Genomic DNA, 27,427 nt, shown 5'->3' on the forward strand with positions numbered 1-27,427 from the left:
TTTTATTCTGGGCCAGCTTTACCTTGAGGCTTGGCTCCAGCTCTTAGGCCTCTGTGCAGCTGAAAGTAGGTTTCTGGCCTTTGCTTACAATGTTGCGAATCTGCTGGCTGAAGTCCGGTGGTATTTGTTACAATGTTTCTTAAACTGCCTGCTCAGAGGCCTGCAGCGGCAGGCGGAGAACATTGGTTTCCTCAGTCACTGAGGCAAGCAAGCCTCATGTTAGTTTCAAGCTGCCTGGCTGCCGGCCGCCATCTTGGCTGACAGTTAATTTGCATATCTCGCTGATTAGCCAATGAAAAGGGTAGCGGTCGTACGCCAATTACCATGTTTCTCTTTTATTAGTGTAGATTATCAGTACAATCAAAGGAACAGAAATATTTAATACCTCCCAGGGTATTCTTGTGTCCCTTTGTCTTTTTTCCTGTGTGTGTGTGTATGTGTGTGTAGTAAGAAGACATAACATTGTTCTTATTATTAAACAGAAAGTGAGGTATAGGCCAACAGGTATGAACAGACAAAACAAGGACTAGAAATAGAAAAGCTTATGCCCAGCCAATGTTGCAGGCGCCGGGGAGACAGGGTCGGGGCTGCAAGCATGGGTGCTGGGGAGCCCGGAGGCGGGATGGCCTGCGTGGACGCTGGGGAGCTGGGGGAGGGTGGTGTGCAGGGATGCCGGGGAAGCTCCTGCTCGGCTGGCGCAGGGGCAGGTGCCCAGGAGCCGAGGTCCTGGTGGTGCACGTGGAAGCCAGGGCCTGGAGTGCGTGCACGGGCGCTGGCAGAGGTTCTCGCTCTGTGGTTGCTTCTGTGCCCGCCAGCGCCAAAAGGCCTGTGTCCCCGGGACAGGCATCCTCGGGAGCCAGGCCACCCTGAGCCTGTAGGCCTGCGCCTAAGCCCGGAGCAGCTGGGGTCCCGGAATGTGACAGAGGGTGCATGTCAGGCTGAGTGGACTCCCTCCCCCCCAAATTTCGTGCACCAGGTCCCTAGTATTAAATATAAATAACAATGATTGTGTTACATATTTTAGATCATTACCTGGTGTTTCCTTTGCCTTTTATGGTATTTTTATATTTCATTTTTACATTGTGAAACCTATCAATATTTACCTTTAATTTTTTTATGGTTGCTTCTATGTTTAAATTTGTTTCCACTTTTATATCAGAAATTGTTTTCCTATATGAGCTTTAAGTTCTTTTATTTTTAAATAGTAGTTTTATGGTCAATCAATTGTCCTGATGTGTGTGTGTGTGTGTGTGTGTGTGTGTGTGTGTGTGTATATATATATATATATATATATATATATATATATATATATATGTATTATGTATTTTTAAATTCTTAAACTTGATTTGGAATAGACTTTCCTTCCTTCATTGATTTAAAATTTCTATTTTTATTGTATACTAGAGGCCCGGTGCATGAAATTTGTGCACAGGGAGGGAGGTCCCCTCAGCCCAGCCTCCACCCTCTCCAATCTGGGACCCCTCAGACATCTCTCTCACAATCCTGGACTGCTGGTTCCTAACCGCTCACCTGCCTGCCTGCCTAGTTGCCCCTAGCTCCCCGCCCCCCCCCGCCCCCCCCCCCCCCGCTGGCCTGGTTGCCCCACGCAGCCTGCTGTTTGGTTGTTTGGTCATCCCTCACTCCCCCCTTCCCCCCCACCGGCCTGGTCGCCCCATGCAGCCTACTGTTTGGTCATCCATCTGGTTGTTTCAGTTGTGATGGCCCCTGGCTTTTTATATATTAGGATTAGTTCTTAGACAGGTTTAGCATAGGAACGTTCTCTTATGATTTATCAGCCATGCAGAATAAAGCTGTTTAAACTGTTAGATTTTTTATAATCTATTGAAATATTTGATAGTGCAATTTCTCAATTAATTTGAATTTTTCAAAATAGTTTCTGTAGGAATGCAAGCTAGTTTAGTACAGATGTCAACATTATTGGTAGATAATGAGAGCTCTAGAAGTTTTGAAATGGAGGAGAACAGATGGGATCTTAGGGAAGATGTGGTACTTTGGCTGGACCCAGAATGATAAATCTGGTTTGTCCAGGCAGAGAGGAAGGATAAAGGGCATTCCGAGAAGGGGAAATAATGAAACAGCCTCCAGATTTGTGACCAAGCATTATGCAGTGGGTTATGGGACAGGCAGGGTGGAAGGGATCTAATATTTGTTGAGTACCTACTGAATGTGAATCACCATGTCAAGTATTTTATAGGAATAATTCTAAGGTCAGCTGAATCCTTATACTTTATCATCTGTGTCAAACCATGTTCAGTGCCATGTTGTCACATTGTTTCAACTTGGATGCAGAACTCAGTATTTGTTTTAGTTTCTAAAAATCAATTCATGCCAAAACCGGTTTGGGTCAGTGGATAGAGCTTTGGCCTGCGGACTGAGAGGTCCCAGGTTCGATTCCGGTCAAGGGCATGTACCTGGGTTGCGGGCATATCCACAGTAGGAGATGTGCAGGAGGCAGCTGATCAATGTTTCTCTCTCATCGATGTTTCTAACTCTCTATCTCTCTCCCTTCCTCTCTGTAAAAAATCAATAAAATATAAAAATAAAATAAAAAAAAATAAAAAAATAAAAATCAATTCATGCCCTAGCTGGTTTGGCTCAATGGATAGAGTGTCAGCCTAGGGACTGAAGGGTCCTGGGTTTGATTCTGGTCAAGGGCACATGCCTGGGTTGCTGGCCCAATCCCTAGCAGGGGTATGCAGGAGGAAGCTGATCAATGATTCTCTCTCATCATTGATGTTTCTATCTCTCTCTCCCTCTCTGAAATCAATAAAAACATATAAAAAATAAAATAATAAAAAGCAATTCACTTACAAAAAATTTGTCGATCAGTGTAAACCAGTTTCTTGACCTGAATACCATAGATATTTTGGGCTGAAAAATGCATTCTTGTAGGGTGCTGTCCTGTGCATTATCTTTATCCCTGACCTCAACCCGCTACTGGAAGCCAGTAGCAATCCTGCTGCCTCAGTAGAACAAGCAAAAATGGCTACAGATGTTGCCAAATGTCCCCTACAAGGCAAAATTAATTGAGAAACGTGTTATAGAGTAAAACAAAGATAGGAAAGTTGGTAGAGGGTTTGATATAGGAGAGTATATGAAAAATAAATATCCTCTTTTTGTTTTCCTCCCTAAATTTCCTTCTTGGTTTCTCTGCAATTGAATTTGGGGACAGGGCGTGTTGCACTTTATCTATTGCAAGGCTTCTCAACTGTGGCTCCACTGACATTTGCGCCACGTATAGGATTTCATTCTGCAGAATCCACAAGACATAATTTTAAAACTCTCTATTTTTTTTTCCTTTGAAGTCCTTTCTTGGTTACGATGCACTTAGTTGTGTTTACTTCTGCTCTCTCATGGATTCTCCATCTCAGTCCTATTGATGCGTGGGCCAAATCATTCTTTGTTGTGTGGGGCTGTCGGTTTAGCAGCACCCTTGATCTCTACCTAGTAGGTGCCAGTAGTACCTTGCCGCATCACCTCCACCCTCTGTAGCTGAAAAAACAAATACTGCCTCCATATATTGCTAGACATCTGGAGGGGTGGGGCAAAAAGTACCCCTGGTTGAGAACCACTGTTATACCTCTACTTACATATCCCCATGCAGTGATTCTTTTCTGCCTTTTCTTTTAGAAAAAGTGTGTTTCTCTCCTGGTTTTACTCATAGACATCGAGTGATAATTTTATTGTTTCTTGAACATGACTGAGGAACCTCACTTCCCATCTCAAGTGGTTTAATTGTTACATTTTTCTCTAACAAATATAGGATTGCCCCTAGGAGGAGTTCTAGCAAGTAACATACTCCAATTTGCTAAACATTAATCATTTCTCCTCTGAGTGAACAGTAACAGGCCATTTGAGCTTCTAACATGGGTTTGGCTATAGACTGCTTTGCTTTGGAGTAAATTAGCACATACCTCTCTGTTTCACTAAATCTGAACATGTGGGCAACCTCAAGACAAGCATATTGTCTTACACCATAAGTGAGTTAGTTCCTCTGACCTTGTTTCATTTTCTGCAAAATGTGAATAAGATTACCTTCTAAGTGGGGTTTTTGATAAAGATTATAGGTTATAAGATAAAGCACCTGGTATATATCAGACACTCAATAATAATGTTAACCATTATTATTAATTTTATTAAGAGACTAGTGGCCCAGTGCACGAAATTCATGCATGGGAGGGGTTCCCTCAGCCCAGCCTGCACCTACTCCAATCAGGGACCCCTTGGGGGATGTCCCTGTGGGATCAGGCCTAAACCGGCAGTCAGACATCCCTCTTGCAATCTGGGACCACTGGCTCCTAACCGCTCACCTGTCTGCCTGCCTGATTGCCCCTAACCCCTCTGCCTGCCTGCCTGATCGCCCCTAACTGCCCTCCCCTGTCGGCCTGATCTCGTCCCTAACTGCTCTCCCCTGCCGGCCTGATCGTCCATAACTGCCTCTGCCAGCCTGATTGCCCCTAACTGCCTCTGCCTCAGCCCCCATGGCTTTGTCCAGAAGGTAGTCGGACGTCGGGAAGATGGCTGGTCAACCCAGTCTAATTAGCATATCACCCTTTTATTAGTATAGATAGATTATATAGGATAGGATTGCTTAAATGGGGTGGGGGGGAAGCCATTTTCAGCAAGAGGAGATGCTCTTGGCAGACAAAAATACACAATCCCTATATCTGGACTGATAGCCAGCCATATGCACTATATTGCCAAACCGGTCATTAAAAAATTAAATCACTTTCTCACACCTTACACCAAACAGCTGTTGCCCTTAAAACTCCTCTTTAGACCCCACATTATGTCCTGCCTTCGCATTTCACCCAGATTCAGTTCTGATTGGTCGATTTCGATGCCAGTGAGTGTCAAAAGCTCCGCCTCCTTGGCAGCCATTGGCTCCTTGCAGTTCACCCAGATTTGGCTCTGATTGGTTGGTTTCTATGCCAGTCATTGTCTCTGGGCCTATCTCCAAGCCTGATCAGAGAGGCTGGGCTGATCAGCAGCCCGCATGGCTGCTGGGGAGGCCCAGAGGGCGCGGCTGCTGACCAGGCCCAGAGAGAAAGAGGGAGGCAAGGGCTGATCAACAGCTGCCACAGAGGCTGTGGATCAGACCCTGGTTCTCTCTCTGGGTCTGATCCGCAGCCCCCTTAGCAGTCAGTGCTGGGTCGCCACACCCAGTGTTCAGTCATCCATTCAGTTGTTTTGGATGTTATGGACCCTGGCTTTTTATATATATAGATATTGAGGCCTATATAAAGAACCTTTAAAGCCAGAATTTAAACCTCCAACACCTATACTTATAGTGTTTCCCTCTTTATTTCATTAATTTCTGAGTTAGTTGTTGTGGTCACAGCTGAGGCATGCTGGGAAAAAAAGATCGTTGCATTAATTTTTTTGTTATTGTTTGACCAGAAATTTTAAGGCTTTGCTAATTCGAATGTTCTCAAAAACACTGAAATTTAAAACTTAGCATCCTTGTATTTCTTCTTGCAAAGTGAGAAGATGCAAATTGCATCTAAAGAAAACATAAGAGATAGAATTTTAAATTCAGAGTTTTACTAAAATTGGTTTCTATGGAAAAAGTGTCATTTGATTGTCTTTTACTGTTTTTCCCAGTAGATTAGATATATTTTTCTTTCACATTTTTCCCCCTGAAGTATGTATGTGGTTTTGACCTTTTCAAGACAAATTGAAAGATAAAATCTGATGAAAAGAAAATAGACAAGTTGCGAGTCACATCACAAAAAAAGACAATAAAAAAGCAGAATGTGCTTCTTTTCAAGGAAACACCAAATGGCGGGTGACACCAGTGCTTCGAAGGGCTGGAGGCGGGGAGGGGGGTGTGAGTGGCAGGAGGGGTTGCTGAAATAAGGGGCTACAAGGGCTTCAGTGGAGGATTTGGCAGCTGCATCAGGGCCAGGTCTCTGGCTGCTGAAGTTGGGGTCGGGGCTGAGTCTGTGGAGCTCATGGAGGCAAGGCCCAGGACAATGAGTGGATTCCCAAGCTGGGCCGTCTGGTCAAGGACATGAACATTAAGTCCCTAGAGGAGATCTATCTATTCTCTTTGCCTATCGAGGAATCTGAGATCATTGACTTTCATGGGGGTGTCCCTCAAGGCTGAGGTTTTGAAGAGTATGCCCATGCAAAAGCAGACAGATGCTGGCCAGAAGACCCGGTTCAAGGTATTTGTCACCATTGGGGACTACAATGGACATGTTGGTCTGGGTGTTAAGTGCTCAAAGGAAGTAGCCACTGTCATCCATGGAGCCATCATCCTGGCCAAGCTTCTCTATTGTCCCTGTGCAGCAAGGCTACTGGGGGAACAAAATAGGCAAGCTCCACACTCTTCCTCGCAAGGTGACTAGCCACTGTGGCTCTGTACTGATGCTCTCCATCCCTGCCCCCAGCGGTACTGGCATTGTCTCTGCCCCTGTGCCCAAGAAGCTGCTGCTGATGGCCTGTATTGACTACTGCTATACCTCGGCCAGGGGCTGCACTGCCACCCTGGGAAACTTTGCCAGGGCCACCTTTGATGCCATCTCTAAGAACTACAGCTATCTCACCCCAGATCTCTGGAAAGGGACTGTCTTCACCAAGTCTCCCTTCACCAAGTCAGGAATTCACTGGCCATCTTATAAAGACCCACACCAGAGTTTCTGTGCAGAGGACCCAGGCTCCAGTTGTGGCACCACATAATTTTATACAATAAAAATAAAGTGAATGAAGCCTGCTAATAAAAAAAAAAACACAGAATACACTATTCTGGTTATTAAAAGGGGGTTCCTGTTTGTTACACAGGAATGTGCTCTTCCATAGATTAGAAAAGAAAGTAATTTTGATTAAAAGGGACCCCAACATTATCTACACTAATAAAAGAGAAACATGGTAATTGGTGTACAACCGCTACCCTTTTCATTGGCTAATCAGCAAGATATGCAAATTAACTGCCATCCAAGATGGCAGCCGGCAGCCAGGCAGCTTGAAACTAACATGAGACTTGCTTGCCTCAGTGACGGAGGAAACCAACGTTCCCCGCCTGCGGCTGCAGGCCTCTGAGCCTGCAGTTTCAAACATTGTAACAAATACCGCTGGACTTCAGCCAGCAGGATCGCAACATTGTATGCAAAGGCCAGAAACCTACTTTCAGGAGCAGAGGCCTAAGAGCTGGAGCCAAGCCTCAAGCTAAAGCTGGCCCAGAATAAAAAAAAAAAGAAAAGAAAAAAGGAGCGGTTGGGAGCTTCAGTCACCCCCAGCCTGAAAACAGCCCTCAGCCCCTCACCCAGACTGGCCAGACACCCCAGTGGGGACCCCCACCCTGACCCAGGACACCCTTCAGGGCAAACCAGCCAGCCCCCACCCATGCACCAGGCCTCTGTCCTATATAGTAAAAGGGTAATATGCCTCCCAGCACTGGAATCAGCATGACAGGGGGCAGCGCCCAAACACCCTGATCGGCCCTGCTCTGTGTGTGACAGGGTGCGGCACCCCAACCCCCCCCCCCAGGCCCTGCTCTGTGTGTGACGGGGTAGAGCCATAACCTCCCCATCAGCCCTGCCCTGAGTGTGACAGTGGTGGCGCCCGAATCCCCTGATTGGCCCTGCTCTGTGGGTGATAGAGGGCGGTGCCCCAACCTACTGATCCGCCCTGCTCTGTGTGTGACAGAGGAAGGTGCCCCAACTCCCCTATCAATATACTCTGTGAGTGACAGGGGGGAGCTTCTCAACCCCCTGATGGGCCCTGCTCTGTGCATGACAGGGTACGGAGCCCCAACCCCCCTGATGGGCCCTGCTCTGTGTGTGACAGGGGGCAGTGCCCCAACCCCCGGATTGGCCCTGCTCTGTGGGTGACAGAGGGTCACGCCGCAACCTCCCCATCGACCCTGCCTTGAGTGTGACAGGGGGTGGTGCCCCAACTCCCCAATCGGCCCTACCCTGAGCATGACTGAGGGTGGCATCACAACCTCCAGATCGCCCTGCTCTGTGCATGACAGGGGGCGGCGCCCCAATTCCCCAATCGGCCCTGCTCTGAGCCCGACCAGGGGCTGCACCTAGGGATTGGGCCTGCCCTCTGCCACCCGGGAGCAGGCCTAAGCCAGCAGGTTGTTATCTCCCGAGGGGTCCCAGACTGCAAGAGGGCACAGGCCGGACTGAGGGATCCCCCCTCCCCCCGAGTGCACAAATTTTTGTGCACCGGGCCTCTAGTCCTATCTAATAAAAGAGAAACATGGTAATTGGCGTACAACTGCTACCCTTCCCATTGGCTAATCAGGGCGATATGCAAATTAACTGCCAGCCAAGGTGGCAGCTGGCAGCCAGGCAGCTGAGAACAGGAGGCTTGGTTGCCCCAGCGATGGAGGAAGCCAATGGCTTCGGGGCTCTGAGCTCCTGAAGCAACAACTCCTAAAGATACAATGTTTCAATTATAGAAGCTAAAAGATGGTGGTTAATTTGCATACTCAGGCTCCAAGCGGTGGAGCAAAGCCAAACAGCCCTGAAATCACAGAGCAGAGAGGCCTCACTGCCGAAGGATCAGCAGGGCCGGGAGGCCTCATGGCCCTGGGATCAGCGGATCCGAGAGGCGGCCCGGCCCTGGGATCAGTGGAGCCGAGAGACCTCAGGGCCACAATAACAGTGGAGCTGCGAGGCCTCAGGGCCCTGGGACCAGCGGATCCGAGAGGCCTCAAGGCCCCAATATCAGCGGAGTCGGGAGGCCTCCCAGCCCTGGGATCAGCGGAGGCGAAAGGCCTCAGGATCCCGGGATCAGCGGAGCTGGGAGGCCTCCCAGCCCTGGGATCAGCGGAGCCTAGAGGCCTCAGGGGCCAAATATCAGCAGAGCCGCGAGGCCTCAGGGCCCTGGGATCAGCAGAGCCGAGAGGTCTCAGGGCCCCGGGACCAGTGGATCCGAGAGGTGACCCAGCCCAGGACCAGCGGATCCGAGAGGCCTCAGGGCACCAATAACACCCTAGCTGCGAGGCCTCAGTGACCCGGAATCAGCGGAGCTGAGAGGCCTCAGGGCCCCAAGATCAGTGGAGCTTCGAGGCCTCAGGGTCCCGGGATCAGCGGAGCAGAGAGACCTCATGGCCCCAAGATCAGTGAGCCGAGAGGCCTCAGTGCTCCAGGAACAGCAGATTCGAGAGGCCTCAGAGCCCCGGGATCAGCGGAGTGGGTAAGCCACCCGGTCCCGGAATCAGCTGAGCCAGCAGGCCTCAGGGCCCCGGGATGAGCGGATCCGAGAGGCCTCAGGGCCCCGGGATCAGCGGAGTGGGTAAGCCACCCGGTCCCGGAATCAGCTGAGCCAGCAGGCCTCAGGGCCCCGGGATCAGCGGAGCCGAGAGGCCTCAGGGACCCGGGATCAGCGGATCCGAGAGGCCTCAGGGACCCGGGATCAGCGGAGTGGGGAAGCCTCCAGGCCCCGGAATCGGCTGAGCCAGGAGGCCTCAGGGCCCCGGGATCAGCGGAGCCGAGAGGCCTCAGTGCTCCGGGATCAGCGGAGCCGAGAGGCCTCAGGGCCCCAAGATCAGCGAGCCAAGAGGCCTCAGTGCTCCGGGAACAGCAGAGCCGAGAGGCCTCAGAGCCCCGGTATCAGCGGAGCCGAGAGGCCTCAGGGTCCTGGGATCAGCGGAGTGGGGAAGCCTCCAGGCCCCGGAATCGGCTGAGCCAGGAGGCCTCAGGGCCCCGGGATCAGCGGAGCCAAGAGGCCTCAGGGCCCCAGGATCAGCGGAGCCGAGAGGCCTCAGGGCCCCAGATCAGGGAGCTGAGAGGCCTCAGGGCCCCGGGATCAGCGGAGCCGAGAGGCCTCATGGCCCCAAGATCAGCGAGCCAAGAGGCCTCAGTGCTCCGGGAACAGCAGAGCCGAGAGGCCTCAGAGCCCCGGCATCAGCGGAGCTGAGAGGCCTCCAGGCAGCGGGATCAGCGGAGCTGTGAGGCAGCGCCCGCCCTGGAGCCAGCGCCCAGGCCCCTAGATTTACCACGGGGCCCTTCACCCCTGCCCTTGCCCCACTTCCACCGCCGCCCCCCTGTCCAGCTGCTGCCCCGCCTGCCTCACTTGCTGAAGTCCAAATCTTAGGCCAGCCTCCTGCAGCTGCTGGCAGGGGCCGCCACCCAGGGGGCTCCCCCAGCCCCCATCTGCAGCCTGTCGGAACTCTGCTTGGCTGCCACAGCCACAGGCGCATCAGGACCACCCTGCTGCTTAACTCCCAGGCCCTGAGCACAGTGTGGAGCCGCCATGCCTGGAGGGCGGGCACACGTGTGCCTGGTGCAGCGGGACTTGCTGGGGAGCCGCCCGCCTTCCCGGCCGAGCCTTAGGGCCGTCGCCCAACGTGGAAGGGCCACAGCGGCCACCAGGCCCTGAAGGCTGCCCTGAAAGTCACACAAAGACAGCCTTCTACTGGAGGGCAGGCATGTGGTGCTCCGGGAAAATGCCGGAGGTAGGGAAGGAAGGTCATGGAAGGGAACAATTGCAAGAGGAGATCCCGAAGGTTCTGAAAGCAGAGGACCAGCTCCTTGCAGACCTGAACTCTGTGTGGGCCTCCTGATCGGCCCTGGCGGTGGGAGACACAGGAGGAGGTGATGGACCGGGGCTGTGCCCAAGGAAGACTCAGAGGAAGCAACGTGTGGACAGGGCCAGGCGGAGCAGGCAGGCCCGTGCGATGCCCGCTGGAGCGCAGCCAGACCCCAAGGCGACCACCAAGCCAGGCCCCAGGGAGAAGGGAGCAGATGCCACTCCACTCTCTGGAGAAGACCATTGAGCAGAAAACTAAAGAAACCGATTTTACATCATTGCCCAGGTGGAGAACAGTTGGCATGTAAGCCCCTGACCAGTGCCCAGCCTCTCCTCTGTCTGTCTATCTCACTCTTAGGTACCATGTTCTTTGTTCTCTCTTAACTGCAACTCATTTTTAAACTAGATTGCTTTTAAAAGAAGTCTAAATAAAGTTTCCCTTAAGTTATTTAAGCGGTGCTGGGGCTGTTGGGGGCCTGATAGAAGACACAAACACGCAGCAGGGGGCCTGTACCCAGCAGCCCCAAGGCCCACCACCTTGGTGCTGGGGCTGCTGGGGCCCTGATCAGAGACCCCCAGCACCAAAATCAGAGACACAAACCCGCAGGCCCGGCACCCAGCAGACCCCAGGCCTTCGCGGCAGCGCTAAGGAGCAGCAAGCCGAGCGGTAGGAAGCAGCAAGCAGGTGAGCAGTAAGGAGGGAGGGGTCCCAGACTGCTAGAGGGCACATGCTGGGCTAAGGGACCCCCCCACCCATCCCCAGTGCACGAATTTCCTGCACCAGGCCTCTAGTTTAATATAACCACCTGAATTTACTAGTGAAGAAAGTGAGAGCTCCAAAGTCAAGACCATTTTTACCAATGGTTGGTAACAAAATTTGTATGAAAATATGATTTGCACTGAGTCAGGCACCCTGTTCTGTTAGTCACATCTGTTGGGAAAAAAATAGAATTTGGGAATCTTCTAGAAGATTTAGCAGTTATCCTATATAATAAAAAGCTAATATGCAAATTGTCCCCTTGACTGGGAGTTTGACCAGTAGTTGGACCAGGGGATGGGGCCAGCCAGCCAAACACCTATGGCTCCGCCCCTTAGCTGGCCCTGCCCCTGATTGGCCCCCCCCACCCCAATCAGGGGCGGGGCCGACCAGCCAACCACCTGTGGCCCCTCCCCCCGGCTGGCCCCATCCCCAATCGGCCCCCCCCATCAGGGGCAAGCCAGCTAGCCAACCTTCCACATCCCTCCTCCCCCCCCCCCAGGCCACCCGGCTTGATGGCCTCGATTGGGGCGGGCTGGCCAGATCCCACCCATTCACAAATTTGTGCACTGGGCCTCTAGTTTTCTTATGAATTAAAATAATTAGGTAAGTACATTGGAGATATTTTTAGGGATTATTGTGGCACTGATCACTGGGTGAAAATGGAATATATTGACTGGGATAAGCTTGATAAAAACTATGTTTCATTTCAGTACAACTATTTTAAAACAAGAAAAGTGCCATTGTTGTCTACTACCAAGTCTTTTAGAGAAGACACAGATGGACATGGCAGGCTATAATAGAATCTAAACTTTAACCAACACATAATATCTATTTTTCCCCCGACAGAATCTCTCACTCCGTCATTTTCAAAACACTTGACTTTATTAAGGAGTTTACACACAATATTGAAAGCTTAGTGGTATTATTAATTAATCAGTTGTCTTCAAACTATCAGTATGTTTCCAATGCTTTTCAATAAGTATCTTGAACGCTGCATATCTTTAACTTATCTTGAATCTTCTGGTAGTCTGGCACAACTTCTTTTCACTGCAGATCTTAATGAAACTCCTTGGGTTTTTGTTGAAATAGTTTTGATTTGTGTCCTGTGTCTCTATTTTGTTCACCTAACTTGTATTTTTTGGCCATTGTTACAAGAGCTTCTGGGATACTTTGATTTGATCTTTCCAGAATTTTAATCAATTCAGGGGCAGTCTTCCAATCATTTTTCGTCATAAGAGTAATGGACGTGCCAGTCTTCCCTGCTCTTCCAGTACGCCCTACTCTGTGTACATATTCTTCAATGTTTCTTGGGAAATCATAATTATACACATGTGTGATATCATCAACATCAAGACCTCGGGATGCTAAGTCAGTAGAAATCAGTATTTTCACATTTCCACTTCTAAAGTCATTTAATGCCTGCTCACGGTCACTCTGTTCTCTGTTTCCATGCAAGGATTGTACAGATAGGCCTTGGACACTTAAATCGCTGGATAAGTCATCAGCAACAATTTTTCTACTGACAAACACAATGACTTTGTCTTTGGGTGACAGGCTGTGTAGGAATTCTTTTATAAGAGATCGTTTTTCTTCTTCTGTGGTAACAATTATATTTTGCTTCACTGTATTTACAGCAACTAGGTCCAGAGTACCAACATAAACGATCATAGGCTCTTTCAAATAAGTTTGTGAAAGTCGACGAATGGCATCTGGCCAAGTTGCACTTGTCATAATCGTTTGCCGATCTGGGCGCACATCTAATAAAATCTTCATTATCTGAGGTTGAAATCCCATGTCTAGCATCTTATCAGCTTCATCTAAGACTAAGTAGGTTATGCTTCTAAGGTTGACAAAATTATTCATTTGCAGATCATTCAGTCGCCCAGGAGTTGCAATAATGATGTCTATGTCTTTGGCAACGTCTTTTATTTGTTGTTGTCTACTTCCACCACCGTATATACAAATACTTTTAAGATTTTTATATGCATACTTAGAACATTCATTTCCTATCTGGAGAGCTAATTCTCTAGTCGGTGTAAGGACTAGCATGCCGGGACCATTCCTCTGTCCTCTGGGTGTTGGTTGAGAACTGATGTGAATAAGCCCAGGCAATAAATAAGACAAAGTTTTGCCTGTGCCAGTTTGGGCGACTCCTACAAGATCTATCCCTTGTAGAACAATTGGCCACACCTGTGATTGAATTGGCGTTGGCTTTTGAAACCCTGCTTTTTGAATGTTTTTCATTATTTCAGGATAATTCTGGAAAGCGTCCTCAAATTTAATAGTTGGGTTGGGGATAGACCGTTTTTCACCATCTTTCAAATCATCACAAATTATATTGAAGCGTTCCTTCCTCCAAAGGTCTGCCTGCATTGGAGACAGAGAACTTGTTGCTTTGGATTCTATGTAAAAGTCTTTTTTAATGGGTGCTAAGTCTTCCCATCTTCTTTTCTCCCAGTCTGTCACTCTTGCCTTAATTCGATCCCAGTCTATCAATGGTCGAACTTCTCTAACAGTGTTATCTGTGGTTAAGTCTCTTGCAACAGCTGGCTGGGGTGCAGCATTATTAGCAGTGCCTTCTGAATATCGGTGGTTGCTTCCTTGTCTTTCAACAATAGTCTCTATAATTGCTTTGGCCTTTGCTTGCATATCCTTGCTGCCAAAAATGTTTACGTCTGCTTCGGAATCACCCTGTACCGGGAAGATCTGTATTTTCGTGTTTGTCCTACTCTGAATGTCTCTTATTTTTGATCCGCCATGACCAATCACTGTACCAACCAGACTGTTTTTTATTTTGAAAACAAGAGGAGGGCCTTGGAGGCCAGGAGCCCTAGGCTCCAGGTGGCTGGAGGAGCTGCCCCAGCTCTGGCCTCTGCCACCTCTTCCTCCCCTGCCATCTCTGTAGGCCCTGCCAGCCCTGGGATCCCTTAGTTTTGGCTCTGCCCACTTCTGCTTTGGGGCCCAGGCCATTGCTACATGGTAGAATTGGTACAGACTTATCGCCTACCGCCAGTTGGGAGATGTGGCCTCGGGTCTCTTTCTCTTCAGGCTCTGGAGAAACAGACCATACTGACTTGTAGATAGGTAGGTATATACCCGTTACCTGGGGAAACATTTAATGTGATGTCACAGAGGGATGGCCTGACCAATCACAGGCTTGGGACTAGGGTGAGGTAAGCAGGTATCTCTGAAGCAAATTTAAAGTGACACTCACTCTCAGAGGTTGAGCCTATAGGCCTTTACAGGACCTTGAGAGTGAGTGTTTCTGCACCATGGGTGTCATAGGTGCCTCCATTGCTCACTTCATGCTAATTTTAGCTCAGTTTGGGAGCAGATTTGAAGCAAGCCATGAACTTATCCACATAGTTTTGCTTTTTTAAAAATATAATTAAATAAATCAATTATTTCCACAGGAAGAAATATAGTGGATTTGTTTCTTTTCTTAGATCCTTCTTCTTTTGCCAGTTACATCTTCATGGCATTTTTCTCTCTTCAGCAAAAGTTGAAGTTGCACAGAATAGGTTTGATTCTCCTTGTATCCTTGTATATGTAAGGACCAGTGTCAAATCCCCTTAAGGTTTCTGTTCATTAGGGTTAAATTCCTAGTTTTCTAAAATATTTTTCTTCTTTTCTTTCTTTTTTTTTTTTTTTTTTTTTTTTGCTGGCTGTAGGCCTGTCATATATGGCTTTTATTATGTTGAGGTATGATCCTTCTACTCCCGCCTTGCTGAGAGTTTTTATCAAAAATGGGTGTTGGATTTTGTCAAATGCTTTTTCTGCATCAATTGATATGACCACGTGGTTTTTTTCTTTCGATTTGTTTATGTGATGTATCACGTTTATTGATTTGCGGATATTGCACCATCCTTGCATCCCTGGGATAAATCCTACTTGGTCATGGTGTATGATCTTTCTGATGTACTGCTGGATCCGATTTGCTAAGATTTTGTTGAGGATTTTGGCATCTATGTTCATGAGGGATATTGGCCTGTAATTCTCTTTCATTGTGTTGTCTTTACCTGGTTTTGGTATTAGAGTGATGCTGGCTTCATAGAATGAGCTTGGAAGTGTTCCTTCCTCTTGAATTTTTTGTAGTAGTCTGAGGAGGATAGGTTTTAGTTCTTCCTTGAATGTTTGGTAAAACTCCCCTGTGAAGCCGTCTGGTCCTGGGCTTTTGTTTGCTGGAAGCTTTTTGATGACTGCTTCAATTTCTTCCATAGTTATTGGCCTGTTGAGATTTTTGGATTCTTCCTGATTGAGTTTTGGAATGTTGTATTTTTCTAGGAATTTGTCCATTTCCTCCAGGTTGTCTGGTTTGTTGGAGTAGAGCTGTCCATAGTATTTTTTAAGAATCATTTGTATTTCTGTGGGGTCTGTTGTTATTTCGCCTCTATCGTTTCTGATTTTGTTTATTTGGGTCCTCTCTCTTTGCTTCTTGGTGAGTCTGGCTAGAGGTTTGTCAATCTTGTTTATCCTTTCGAAGAACCACCTCTTGGTTGCATTGATTTTCTGTATTGTTTTTTTGGTCTCTATGTCATTTATTTCTGCTCGAATCTTTATTATCTCCTTCCTTCTGCTCACTCTGGCGTCTTCTTGTTGCTGTCTTTCTAATTCTTTGAGTTGTAGAGTTAGATGATTTACTACCATTTTTTCTTGTTTTTTGAGATAGGCCTGTAGAGATATAAACTTCCCTCTCAGGACTGCTTTCATTGTGTCCCATAGTTTTGGATTGTTGTGTTTTCATTGTCATTAGTTTCCAGGATGTTTTTGATTTCTTCTTTGATCTCATTGTTAACCCAATCAATATTTAATAACATGCTATTCAGCTTCCAAGTGTTTGAGTATTTGGGGTTGTTTTTATTGTAGTTTATTTCTAATATTATGACATCGTGGTCTGAGAAGATGCTTTTTATGATTTCAATCTTCTTGAATTTGGGGAGACTTTGCTTGTGACCCAATATGTGGTCTATTTTTGAATATGTCCCATGAACATCAGAGTGGAATGTATATTCCGTGTCTTTGGGGTGAAGTGTTCTGAAGATGTCTATTAAGTCCATCTGATCCAGTGAGTCATTTAGGATTGCTGTTTCTTTGCTGATTGTTTGTCTAGAGGACTTATCAGTGATGTCAGTGGTGTATTAAAGTCCCCTACTATGATTGTATTGTTGTTGATCTCTCCTTTGATATCTTCCAGGAGTTTTTTTTTATGAATTTGGGTGCTCCTGCATTGGGTGCATATATGTTTACCAGAGTTATATCTTCTTGTTGTATTGATCCCTTTAGTATTATGAAGTGGCTTTCCTTATCTCTTGCTATGGCCTTCACTGTGAGGTCTATTTTGTCTGATATAAGTATTGCTACCCCGGCTTTCTTTTCCTTTCCATTTGCCTGAAAGATATTTCTCCATCCTTTCACTTTCAGTCTGTGTGAGTCCCTTCGAATGAGGTGGGTCTCTTGTAGACAGCAGATGTATGGGTCATGTTTTCTTATCCATTCAGCCACTCGATGTCTTTTGGTTGGAGCATTTAGTCCGTTTACGTTTAAAGTTATTATTGAAAGGTACTTGTTTGTAGCCATTTCTTTTTTTGTGTGGCTTTTTTCTTTCTGAGATTTTCATTTCTTCTTTTTACACCGGTCCTTTTAGCATTTCTTGCATTGCTGGCTTGGTGGTGATAAACTCCCTTAGCCTTTTTTTGTCTGTGATGCTTCTTATTTCCCCTTCAAGTTTGAATGATAGCCTTGCTGGATAGAGTATTCTTGGATTCAGTCCTTTGCTTTGCATCACTTTGTAAATTTCCGTCCATTCTTTTCTGGCCTGATGTGTTTCTGTTGAGAAATCATTTGATAATCTAATGGGAGATCCCTTGTATGTAACTTTCCGTCTCTCTCTGGCAGCCTGTAAGATTCTCTCTTTGTCCTGAACATTTGCCATGGTAATTATGATGTGTCTTGGTGTGGGTCTTTTCGGGTTCACCTTGTTTGGGACTCTCTGGGCTTGTGTGACTTTTTTCTTCCCCACCTCAGGGAAGTTTTCTGATATTATTTCTTCGAATAGGTTTTCTAATCCTTGTTCATCTTTCTGTTGTTCTTGCACCCCTATTATTCGTATGTTGTTTCGTTTCATGTTGTCCTAAAGCTCCCTCAGGCTCTCCTCCTGTGTTTTGATTTTTTTCTCCAATTGCAGTTCAGTTTGGGTGTGTTTTGCTTCCTTGTCTTCTAATTTACTAATTCAGTCCTCCGCTTCTCCTAGTCTACTGTTGATACTTTCCATGGTGTTTTTTATTGCAGCTATATCACTCTTCATTTCTTCTTGGGTCTTACTTAAGTTGTTGATTTTTTCATCTGATTCTTCTAGCTTCTTCCATATGTTATTGATTTTTTCGTCTGTTTCTTCTTGCTTCTTGCATAGGTAGTTGACTTTTTCATCTGTTTCTTCTTGCTTCTTGCAGAAGTTGTTGATTTTTTCTTCCATCCGGTTTATGCACTCTAGGACCCTTATTCTGAATTCTTTTTCTGTCATGTTGCATGCCTCTGTATTACTTAGCTGCTTTTCTGGAGAGTTGTCGTTCTCTTTCCTTTGGGGGTTTCTTTGTCTACCCATGTTTGATCTCACTGACATATCTAGACGTTGAGTCGTTCAGTGGCTGCTCCCTGGGTGGCAGTGACTCCTTGGTCTGTGGTTGCTCTTCGGGCGGTTGTGGTGGCAGCAGCTCTTCAGTTGGCAGCAGCTCCTCTGGTGGGTGCTGTTCACAGCTGTGGTGGCTCTTCTGGCTGGTGGGGGGAGGTTTCACGTACAGCTGCTGTTCCTCAGCAGAAGGTGTGGTGCTCAGGAGGCTGCTGTTGCTTGGATTGGCTGCGTTGATTTAAAGGCACAAAATACAACACAACAAGGCGCCACGTACCAGGCACTTAGTCCTGCCAGGTATTCAGGAGAGTGTTGAATTTCCCTGCGATACACTGTTCCTCTGTGTTGTAAACCACAGTCCTTATTTTAAAGCAGGCCGTATTTGTTTCCCAGACTGCCTTATTTTGTGTTTAGCAAAGAGTCAGTTTGTAGCTCAGCCTCTGGGTGGCAGTGTTCTGGGGTTGCCCTCTGAGGCTATTGGGCTTCTCCCACTTAAAACTGATTCGGGGAGGTCAACTATCCAGAGCTGATTCCTTAATAGTTACCTGCTCTGTGTTTTTGCTGGGATTGAAAATCCCTCTATAGGCCAGACCCTGTTAACTCCCAGGGACTGATCAGATTATTTTAATCCTTGATCTCGTTCAGGGTGGAATCTGGGTGTGGCTGTGCTCCTAGCTTGGGGCCTGAGGGGAGGAGTCTCACTCTCTGGAGAGAATGGCTGCCCCAGTCCTGGGCTCAGGGGTGTCTCAGCACTCAATTCGCTGCCACCTCTCCCGGCCCCCCTTCTCTCCTCAGTCTCTCCTCAGATTCCACTCCTCAAACACTCTCCCTCTCTTCAGCACAGCTGAGTGTCTGTATCCGAAATGTCCCATGAACAGGATTCAGTGAAAACAAACAAACAAATGCTGGCCGTGGAAATGGAGAAGGCTTGGTTTCTGTAAGCTGTTCTCTTACCGGCACTGCATGGTCTGGTCAGCTCTTCAGGCTGCCCCCTTTAGGCTCAGTCCTCCGTGGTCACAGAACCCAGCTCTCAAATCCCCTGGCTGTACCAGGAATCCCGCGGATCTCCTTTCCCCAGTCAGTGGCTGTGCCTGTCCCATGGGACGCGGCTGTCTGCCACGCGGTCTCCCTCCGAACCTCTGGGCTCAGAGGTCTGGCAAACTTCCTGCCCAAATCCCTGTTTTTTTTTTTTTACCTTTCCAGGGGAGTTCTGCCCTTCCCGGCTGAAAACCATCTCACCAGCTGAGCAATTTCGCCAATTCTGGGTGGGTGTTATTAGTTTCAGCTGCTCACTCCATTTGCTCCGGGACACGACCTGGGACACGTCTGCCTATATCGCCGCCATCTTCCGTCTGCAAATGATAGATTTTAAACGAAAACTAAAATTGCTCCTACGAGATAACTGCAGGCCAGAGACACAGGGAAGTCAGTGGTGTGATTCAGAGTCCAGAGACCAGAGAACTTGGGAGCTGAGGATACAAAGCTCCAGTCCAGGGAAGAAGATGAGATGAGCTGTAGTTTTAATTTTCATTTCTTTAATTGCCAGAGACCCGTGTATACTTTAGATGTTTACTACTTTTATATGTGTCCATAAACAATATATAATCTTTTCTTGTTTAAAATGAATATAAATGGTGCCATGCCATATAAATTCTTTTGATTTTTTTTCTCATTATGTAGTGAAATTTAATAAAGCTGATTTATATATACAGATTAATTCATTTGAAATTGCTGAATAGCATGCCAGTCTATGACTCTGTGGCAATTTATTCTTTACCCTAGGGATAGGCACATAGGTTATTTGTAGGCTTTTTCTATTATAAACAATGGTGCATGAATATTCCTATACACCTCTCTTTGTTCATGTGTACAGGAATTTCTCTAAGGCATATACAGGACCGATATTCAAAGGCAATACATCAATATGACCAAGCTAATTATTTGCCGCATATGTTTATTCTGGTTGGTTGGTACCTCTGATAGCAGTTACTAAATATTTCTAATATCACCCCCGAATACATACTTCACCTTCAATAGATATTACCAAACAGCTCTTCAAAGTGGTTCAATCCATTAACACTCCCCACTAGTAGTTTCATACATGCATTCCTATTTCCCCGTAATTGATATTGTTAGACTTTTTTTCTACTGGTCTGATGAGTGTGACATGGTATCTTATTTGAATGTGCAGTTTCCTGATTACTAGTCAGGTGAAACATTGTCAGTTTATCAGCCATTCAGAACTCTTCTTTTGTAAATTGCCTGTTCATAGCTTTTACTCCACTTTCTATAGGGCCACCTATCCTTTTCTATTTGATTTGCAAGTGTCCTGCATTGATTCTGCATATTAATCCTTTGTCGATTATAAGGGTTGCTAGTGTCTTCTTGCCATCTGTGCCTTATGTTTCACTTTCTTTATGGTGTCACTCTACAGAATAGCATCATTTCTGTTTTGTTGTGTTGTGTGTTTTTGCTCTCTGTATTTTGATAAACCAATTAAGTGCTCAACGTCTCCACTTACAAATTTATAAGAGAAGGGCAATAATGCCTTCTTCACAAGATTGTTACAGATAAAAATAATGAGGTCATAAATGTACCAGGCAATATTTAATAAATAAATAGTCGTCTTCTTCCTGTGGCCCTCCCCTCAAACAGAAGAAGAAACAAAAGCCCACTGATATGCAATTATCTTCACTGAGCTACAATGGGGCAAAGAAGAAATCCCATAGACACTTAAACAGAATGATGAGTTGACTGGATTTTATAACTCACTAAATAAATAGTTATTGAACCCTTTCTCTAGGCTAGGCATAGAATTAGAATGGGATGCAAAACAGACCAAGGTTTGTCTAAAGCAGTGGTTCTCAACCTTCCTAATGCCATGACACTTTAATACAGTTCCTCATGTTGTGGTGACCCCCAATTTCATTGTTACAAATTGAACATAATTAAAGCATAGTGATGAATCACAAAAACAATATGTAATTATATAGGTGTTTTCCAATGGTCTTAGGCAAACCCTGTGAAAGGGTCATTTGACCCCAAAGGGGTCGCGACCCACAGGTTGAGAACCGCTGGTCTAAAGGGACAAGGACAACAAGCAAAAGAAGTATTCTTTCCTATAATGTCAGGATGAATAAAACTAACAAAGTTTAGATTACAAACATAAGGGGTACAACTTCAGATTGGGTGTCCAGAAAAGTCCTAGCATGGAGGCAATTGGAGCAGAAATGCAGAATTAAGAAAAGGAGCCATGTGAAGGAAGTATGCGCGAAGACCTTGAGGCCCTAGCATACTTGTCAATCAAGGAGAACAAGGACAGTGTGAGGAAGGGAAATAGCAAACAAAAGAATGATAGAAGAGGCAACCAGGGACCTGATAATGACCTTGGAGGACACGATTAAAATTCTGAATTACTTCCTAAGTGCGATGGAATGTCCCAGGAGGGTTTTGACCAGAGAAATGACATAAGTTATGTTTAAAAGAATCCATCCAACTACAGGATGAAGAAAAGGCTGTAGGTGTACAGGAAGAGAAATGGGGAGGCTGTAGGACTGTCCTTGTTGCATTGAAGCTTTATGTAGCCATTCTGATATGTTCCCAGGACTCATAAAAAATAAGATACTCTGCACTGAAATCTCAAATGCAGCAAATGGCATTATTTCTATTTACTATTATTAGACAATCCATGTTTAAGGCAGAACCCAGCAAAAGATGAAAGCAATTAAGAAGTACAAATCGCCAGTTATAAAAACAGCCATGGGGATGTAAAAAGCAGCTCCTGGAATACAGTCAGTAATATTGCAATAATTATGTATGGTGCTAGATGGGTAACAGACTTACTGGGGGAATCGCCTCATATATCGAATCACTATGTTGCATACCTGAAACTAATACAATATTGTATGACAACTGTGATTGAAAAATACAAATTTAAAAAGGGGTAGAAAGAAGTAGTGGCAAAAACAAAAATAATAGTGCTGAACCTGTTTACCTCTCATTTGCACAGGCCAGTTTATGCATCTTTCTTTGGCTCAAAGAAACCAAGGTCTTTTTAGGACAGTGGATTGAAAAGTGTCGACTTCCCTGGGTAAAAGCAGTATTTTTCCCATGATTATTTTTTGGGCATTATTACTTGCTGATATGGAGAGGTCATATCTCACTTTCCCTCTCAAGATATGCTGTCTATCTGATAACGAATTTTCCCTATCCTGCCTCACTCTCCAAGGTGTTCTAATTGATTTTTCTCCCTGTTGTTTGGAATTTAAAGCGATTTAATTAATGGGTTTCTTTTACACAAATAGAAAAACTCAGCATGACCAAAGTCAGAGTGGTCAACTGCTCAGCTCTTCCCTGCCGCCCAGCTGTGACACCTTACTAGGTCTGACCCCCCAACCTGGCTGCCACTGCACCGTCACTTCACATCGTGTTCACAAAGTTTCTGCTTCTGCATTAAAACCACTTCTTTTTACTAAAATTTTTAATGTCAACATTATTGTAGGTGTCCCTCCACACCCCCCGCTTTGCCCACCTCCACCCACCCCTGCCTCCCCTTTCATTTCTTAAGAAATTATTTCTCGAGCATATCTTCTCAAACTTTCATATGAAAATAAATAACCTAGGGATCTTATTAAAATGCAGATTTGAATTTAGTAGATGTGGGCCAAGGCCTAGGATTTCCCAGGAGATGCTTATGCTGGTTATCTGAGTGCCATGCTTCAGTAGCACGGTCCTAGGTTTAAGGCAACCACAGCTTTAAACATTATTAAAATATATATGTGGTATATACTCCTTGTGGATAAAGAAGGGTCAAATGACTTGGGTAGCAAGTAGCACCATGATTTTAGTTTTTAGAGCAGGGAGGGTTCAAGTCTAAACTTTCAAGTCGAAAATTTGAAAACGTGCCTATGCATAGTATGCATACTAATTTACCATTTTACATCAATAACCTAAATAGTGATTTCCCCTATCAAATAAGATCCTTTTAGTAAAGGAGAATTTATTATTTGTTTTTCTTGGACTTTCTTCAAGGTCAATAGCTCACAGTGTTGAATGTGTCAAACCCTCAGCCCTGGTTCTCAAAGTATACTCTCAGGTCCAGCAGCATCAGAATCACCTGGAAACTTTTCGAAATTCCAAACTGCAGGCCCCACCCTGAACCTACCAAATCAGAAATGCTATTCATAGGGCACAATTATCTGTATTTGAACAAACCCTCCAAGTGATTCTGAATTTTGAGAATTACTGCTCTACCAGACTAGTTCCTTTATCTCCATTTCTAGATAAATAGCATTCCTATTATTTTATTAAATGCATATGACAGGTTAAAAAATTAACTCCCATAAACTTCATCTTAATAGTGCTTTGCACATGTAATAAATAAATACAAACTTGGCATAAGGGGGGGAAATGCGTATAATTTTCCCCACAACTTACAATAGACCTGCCTTCTTTGCTAATGCAACTATTAGCTATTCAGTTCATGAAGAAGGTAACCCAAAATGTGACACAGACATTAGCATTTTAAATTTTAGGCAATTTATAGCAAGCAGCAAGCTCTCTGGAGGCCAGCTTCATATTGCTTTGAGGGCCACTTCTCAATTTCTTATACAAAGAATATCTAGGCATTGTTCTTTTCTCATCTCAAAGTTTATTCCTCCTGGGAAGAATCCATTTGAATCATCCCTTCCAAATAATTGACTATTTATATGCAGCTATTACTGGCGAACTCTACCCTCTTGAGGGCCACTAACCATGCCTAGGCCTGATTCTGGGACACTTTTATGATGAAATGTCACTAGAAGATGAGACTCTAACTATGGAACAACTCCACGATGGTTTTCTTAAATCTCTTATGGAAATATGCAATAGAGGGCCACACATGGGTCCACTTCAGTCCTGGGCCCTACAAAAAATACTCCTCAGAAGTAATTGGTAAATTCTAATACATTTCTAAGTGAGAAAGTTCCCCTGAGTTTCCATCATCACATTTAGTACTGGCAGTTGCCCTGGAAGTAGCTAAAAATAGATTCATGTCATCATTTAGGATTAGAATCTGTAACATTTCCACATCAAATGTACTTCATAAATCAAAAATATATCTGCACTGCATTTTAATCTGAACTTTTTTTGAGAAGTTATATTTCATGTCCTCAATTTTGTTCACCTTTTACATTATGTTTTAATATTTTAACTAATATGTAACTAATCATTTTAAAGCTACACCTTTAATCTCCTTAGAAATGACAAATTAAATAATCTAACATAAGGAGTAAATTAACCACTTTTATAAGGACCTATTGTTAATGAACAAGTTAAACAATATTAATAAACTTGTGATAATTTTATGTATCAACTTGCCTGTGCCACAGTGCCCATTTGATCAAACATTATTCTAGATGTTTCTGTGAAGGTGATATTTATTATTTATTGATTTACTTATTTATAATTTTTATTGTTGAAAGTTCTACATATGTGTCCTTTTTCCCCCATTGACCTCTCCCCATCTGCTTCCAACCCCCAGCACATCCTCTTACCCTCCCCCCTAGTGTCTGTGTCCATTGGTCATGCTCATATGCATGGATACAAGTCCTTTGGTTGACCTCTTACACCCCCCCCCCGACCCTCCCCTGCTTTCCCTCTGAGGTTTGAAGGTCTGTTTGATGCTTCTATTTCTCTGGATCTATTTTTGTTCATCAGTTTATGTCGTTCATTATATTCCACAAATGAGTGCGATCATGTGATAGTTATCTTTCTCTGACTGGCTTATTTCGCTTAGCATAATGCTCTCTAGGTCCATCCATGTTGTTGCAAATGGCAAGAGTTCTTTCTTGTTTATAGCAGCATAGTATTCCATTGTGTAGATGTGCCAAGGTTTTGTAATCAGCTCATCTGCTGATGGGCACTTAGGCTGGTTCCAAATCTTAGCTATTGTAAATTGTGCTGCTATGAACATAGGGGTCATATATTCTTTCTGATTTCTTGGGATATATTCCAAGAAGTGGGATTACTGGGTCAAATGGGAATTTCATTTTTATTTTTTTGAGGAAACTCCATACTGTTTTCCACAGTGGCTGAACCAGTCTGCATTCCCATCAGCAATGTATGAGGGTTCCTTTTTCTCCACATCCTCTCCAGCACTTGTCCTTTGTTGATTTGTTGATGATAGCCATTCTGACAAGTGTAAGATGGTACCTTATTGTCATTTTGATTTGCATCTCTCAGATGATTAGTGACTTTGAGCCTGTTTTCATATGTCTTTTAAAAAGCTTCTGCACAACAAAAGAAACCATCAACAAAACAACAAGAGAGCCCACTGCATGGGAGAACATATTTGCCAATGTTACATGTGATAAGGGTTTAATCTCCAAAATTTATAGGGAACTCATACACCTTAACAAAAGGAAAATAAACAATCCAATTAAAAAATGGGCAAAGGACCTAAATAGACACTTTTCTAAAGTGGACATACAGAAAGCCAAGAGACATATGAAAACATGCTCAAAGTCTGTGAAGGTGATTTTTAGATAAAAATGACATTTAAATCAATGCTATTTGAAAAAAAACAGATCACCCTCCATGATGTGAGTGGGCCTCATCAAGTAAGTTGAAGGCTTTAATAGAATCAAAACTGAATGTCCCTCAGGCAAGAAGAAATTCTGCCAGCACAATGCCTTTGGACTCAATTGCAACTCTTTCCTGGGTCTTCAGCCTCCTGGCCTAACCCATCAGATTTTAGATTCACCAAGCCTCCACAATTGTGTGAAGAAATTTCTTAAAGTCTCTCTCTCTCTCTCTCTCTCTCTCTCTCTCTCTCTCTCTCCCTCTCTCTCTCAAATCAATGCTGATTACTACATATATTAAATGTGTATACATATGTGAATACATATGTGATATTAGAAAGAAATTATATGTACAACCTTGCCTTTTCTTTTGGCATTTATTGAAAACCAATCTGAAAACTTTATCTGATAGATTCCAAAAGAGAAAACATTCCCTCTCAAGGAGCCATGTGGTGTTTATTTACTGATGCAGGGGCAATGCCCCTTCCACAGAGAAATTCTTCTTGTAAAAGAAATAGGCCTTGCCCAGCAGCATGGCTCAGTGGTTGAGCATGGACCTATGAACCAAGAGGTCACGGTTCAATTCCTAGTCAGGGCACATGCCCAGGTTGTGCTTGATTCCCAGTAGGGGGCGTGCAAGAGGCAGCCGATCAATGATTCTCTCTCATCATTAATGTTTCTATCTCTCTTTCCCTCTCCCTTCCTCTCTGAAATCAATAGAAATATATTTTTAAAAAGAAATAGGCCTTTAAAAATAAGATAGGTTCTTATCTGTCTGGCATATATTCAGCATGGGACATTCTGAAGAAAGAGAGATGGATGCATTAAATGGATCTGTGAGGATCTCCCCTCCTCTGCAGTATGGTGATAATTTATTGGTTTAGTACCTACTACTGCTAAGAATAAGTCCCCCCTTCTTCCTTGGCAATAAAAGACATGCCCATCAGTTCATTCAATGCTTTGCTCCAGCTATGGAAGATAGGAAAGTAGAACTTTATCTTCTTGACACATATTGTTTTAACACTTAGTGAAATAAATGGGTTCTATATTACACATCATAATTCATATACTAAAAGCAGGTTTTTTGGAAACATCTGAAAAGATTTGCAATTTGAATCATCTCATTATTTTGGATTTTCTCCAGCTATGTTTAGGGAGTTCCATGTACTTAAAAAATCATAAATATTCAGTATTTAGTCTGTAAGGAGGGCAGAGAGAAAAAAACACACTAATATTCAGTCACTAAAAATTTCAAATGAGAGAACCAGTGCACTGTTTTCACCTCAAGTGGCAATTTCGAGAGCTGAGTACCAATTAAAAAGTGACCTGTCCCTAAAACTGCTAAAATATCCCTTTTCTCAGAAAGTTCAGGCTTTTGTTTATAACTGAAAATAAATGGGCTTTAATTTTGTGCTATCTAAACTTGAACTAGAGTCATTCATCATTATGTTCAACCTCAGATCAGATTCCTAATAAAAGGTCAAGTCCTGTGCTGGGCTACACAACAGAAGAGGGAGTAGAGAAATCACCAAAGAGTTCAGAAACAAGAGTGGCAAGGATGGGCACAGCATTGCAAAATAAGATCTTTACAGGGAAACAACACAGAAAAACTAAGACAATTTAGTAACCAACTTCAATTGCTAAAGATGATAGTAGCTGAGGAACCGTGTGCCATTTGAAATGGGAACTGTTAGGGTCACGGAAAGAGGAACCCATGAAGTCAAAGTGGTAAGGGATTATACATTTATTAGGTCATCTGGGTACCAAATGGGCTGAGCCCCAAAATGGCACCAGCACCCAGGGATGGGGAGTCACAGGTTTTAAAAGATTCTAGGTCAGTGGTTCTCAACCTGTGGGTCTTGACCCCTTTGGGGGTCGAATGACCCTTTCACAGAGGTCGCCTAAGACCATCGGAAAACACATATATAATTACATCTTGTTTTTGTGATTCATCACTATGCTTTAATTATG

The 27,427-nt window shown here is 44.7% G+C and overlaps 1 protein-coding gene, 1 long non-coding RNA gene and 1 pseudogene across 3 annotated transcripts in view; 1 reads left to right on the plus strand and 2 right to left on the minus strand.

The window, feature by feature from the left end:
* Nucleotides 1-27,427, minus strand: part of LOC308511258 — an 808,460-nt gene that overhangs the window by 505,828 nt on the left and 275,205 nt on the right. The gene's annotated exons all lie outside the window — the stretch shown is intronic.
* Nucleotides 5,803-6,718, plus strand: LOC308510926 (small ribosomal subunit protein uS5-like; annotated as a pseudogene). The gene is made up of 2 exons: nucleotides 5,803-5,851; nucleotides 5,964-6,718. The product of its transcript is annotated as a small ribosomal subunit protein uS5-like (transcript).
* LOC308512145 (putative ATP-dependent RNA helicase DDX53) lies at nucleotides 12,326-14,239 on the minus strand (the record flags this gene model as incomplete). Its single annotated transcript, XM_081081970.1, has 1 exon — nucleotides 12,326-14,239. One exon carries the CDS (start codon nucleotides 14,237-14,239, stop codon nucleotides 12,326-12,328), a length of 1,914 nt encoding a protein of 637 aa, XP_080938096.1.

This window comes from Myotis nattereri (genome assembly GCF_964212035.1).
Source record: "Myotis nattereri genome assembly, chromosome: X".
Taxonomy (NCBI): Eukaryota; Metazoa; Chordata; class Mammalia; order Chiroptera; family Vespertilionidae; genus Myotis; species Myotis nattereri.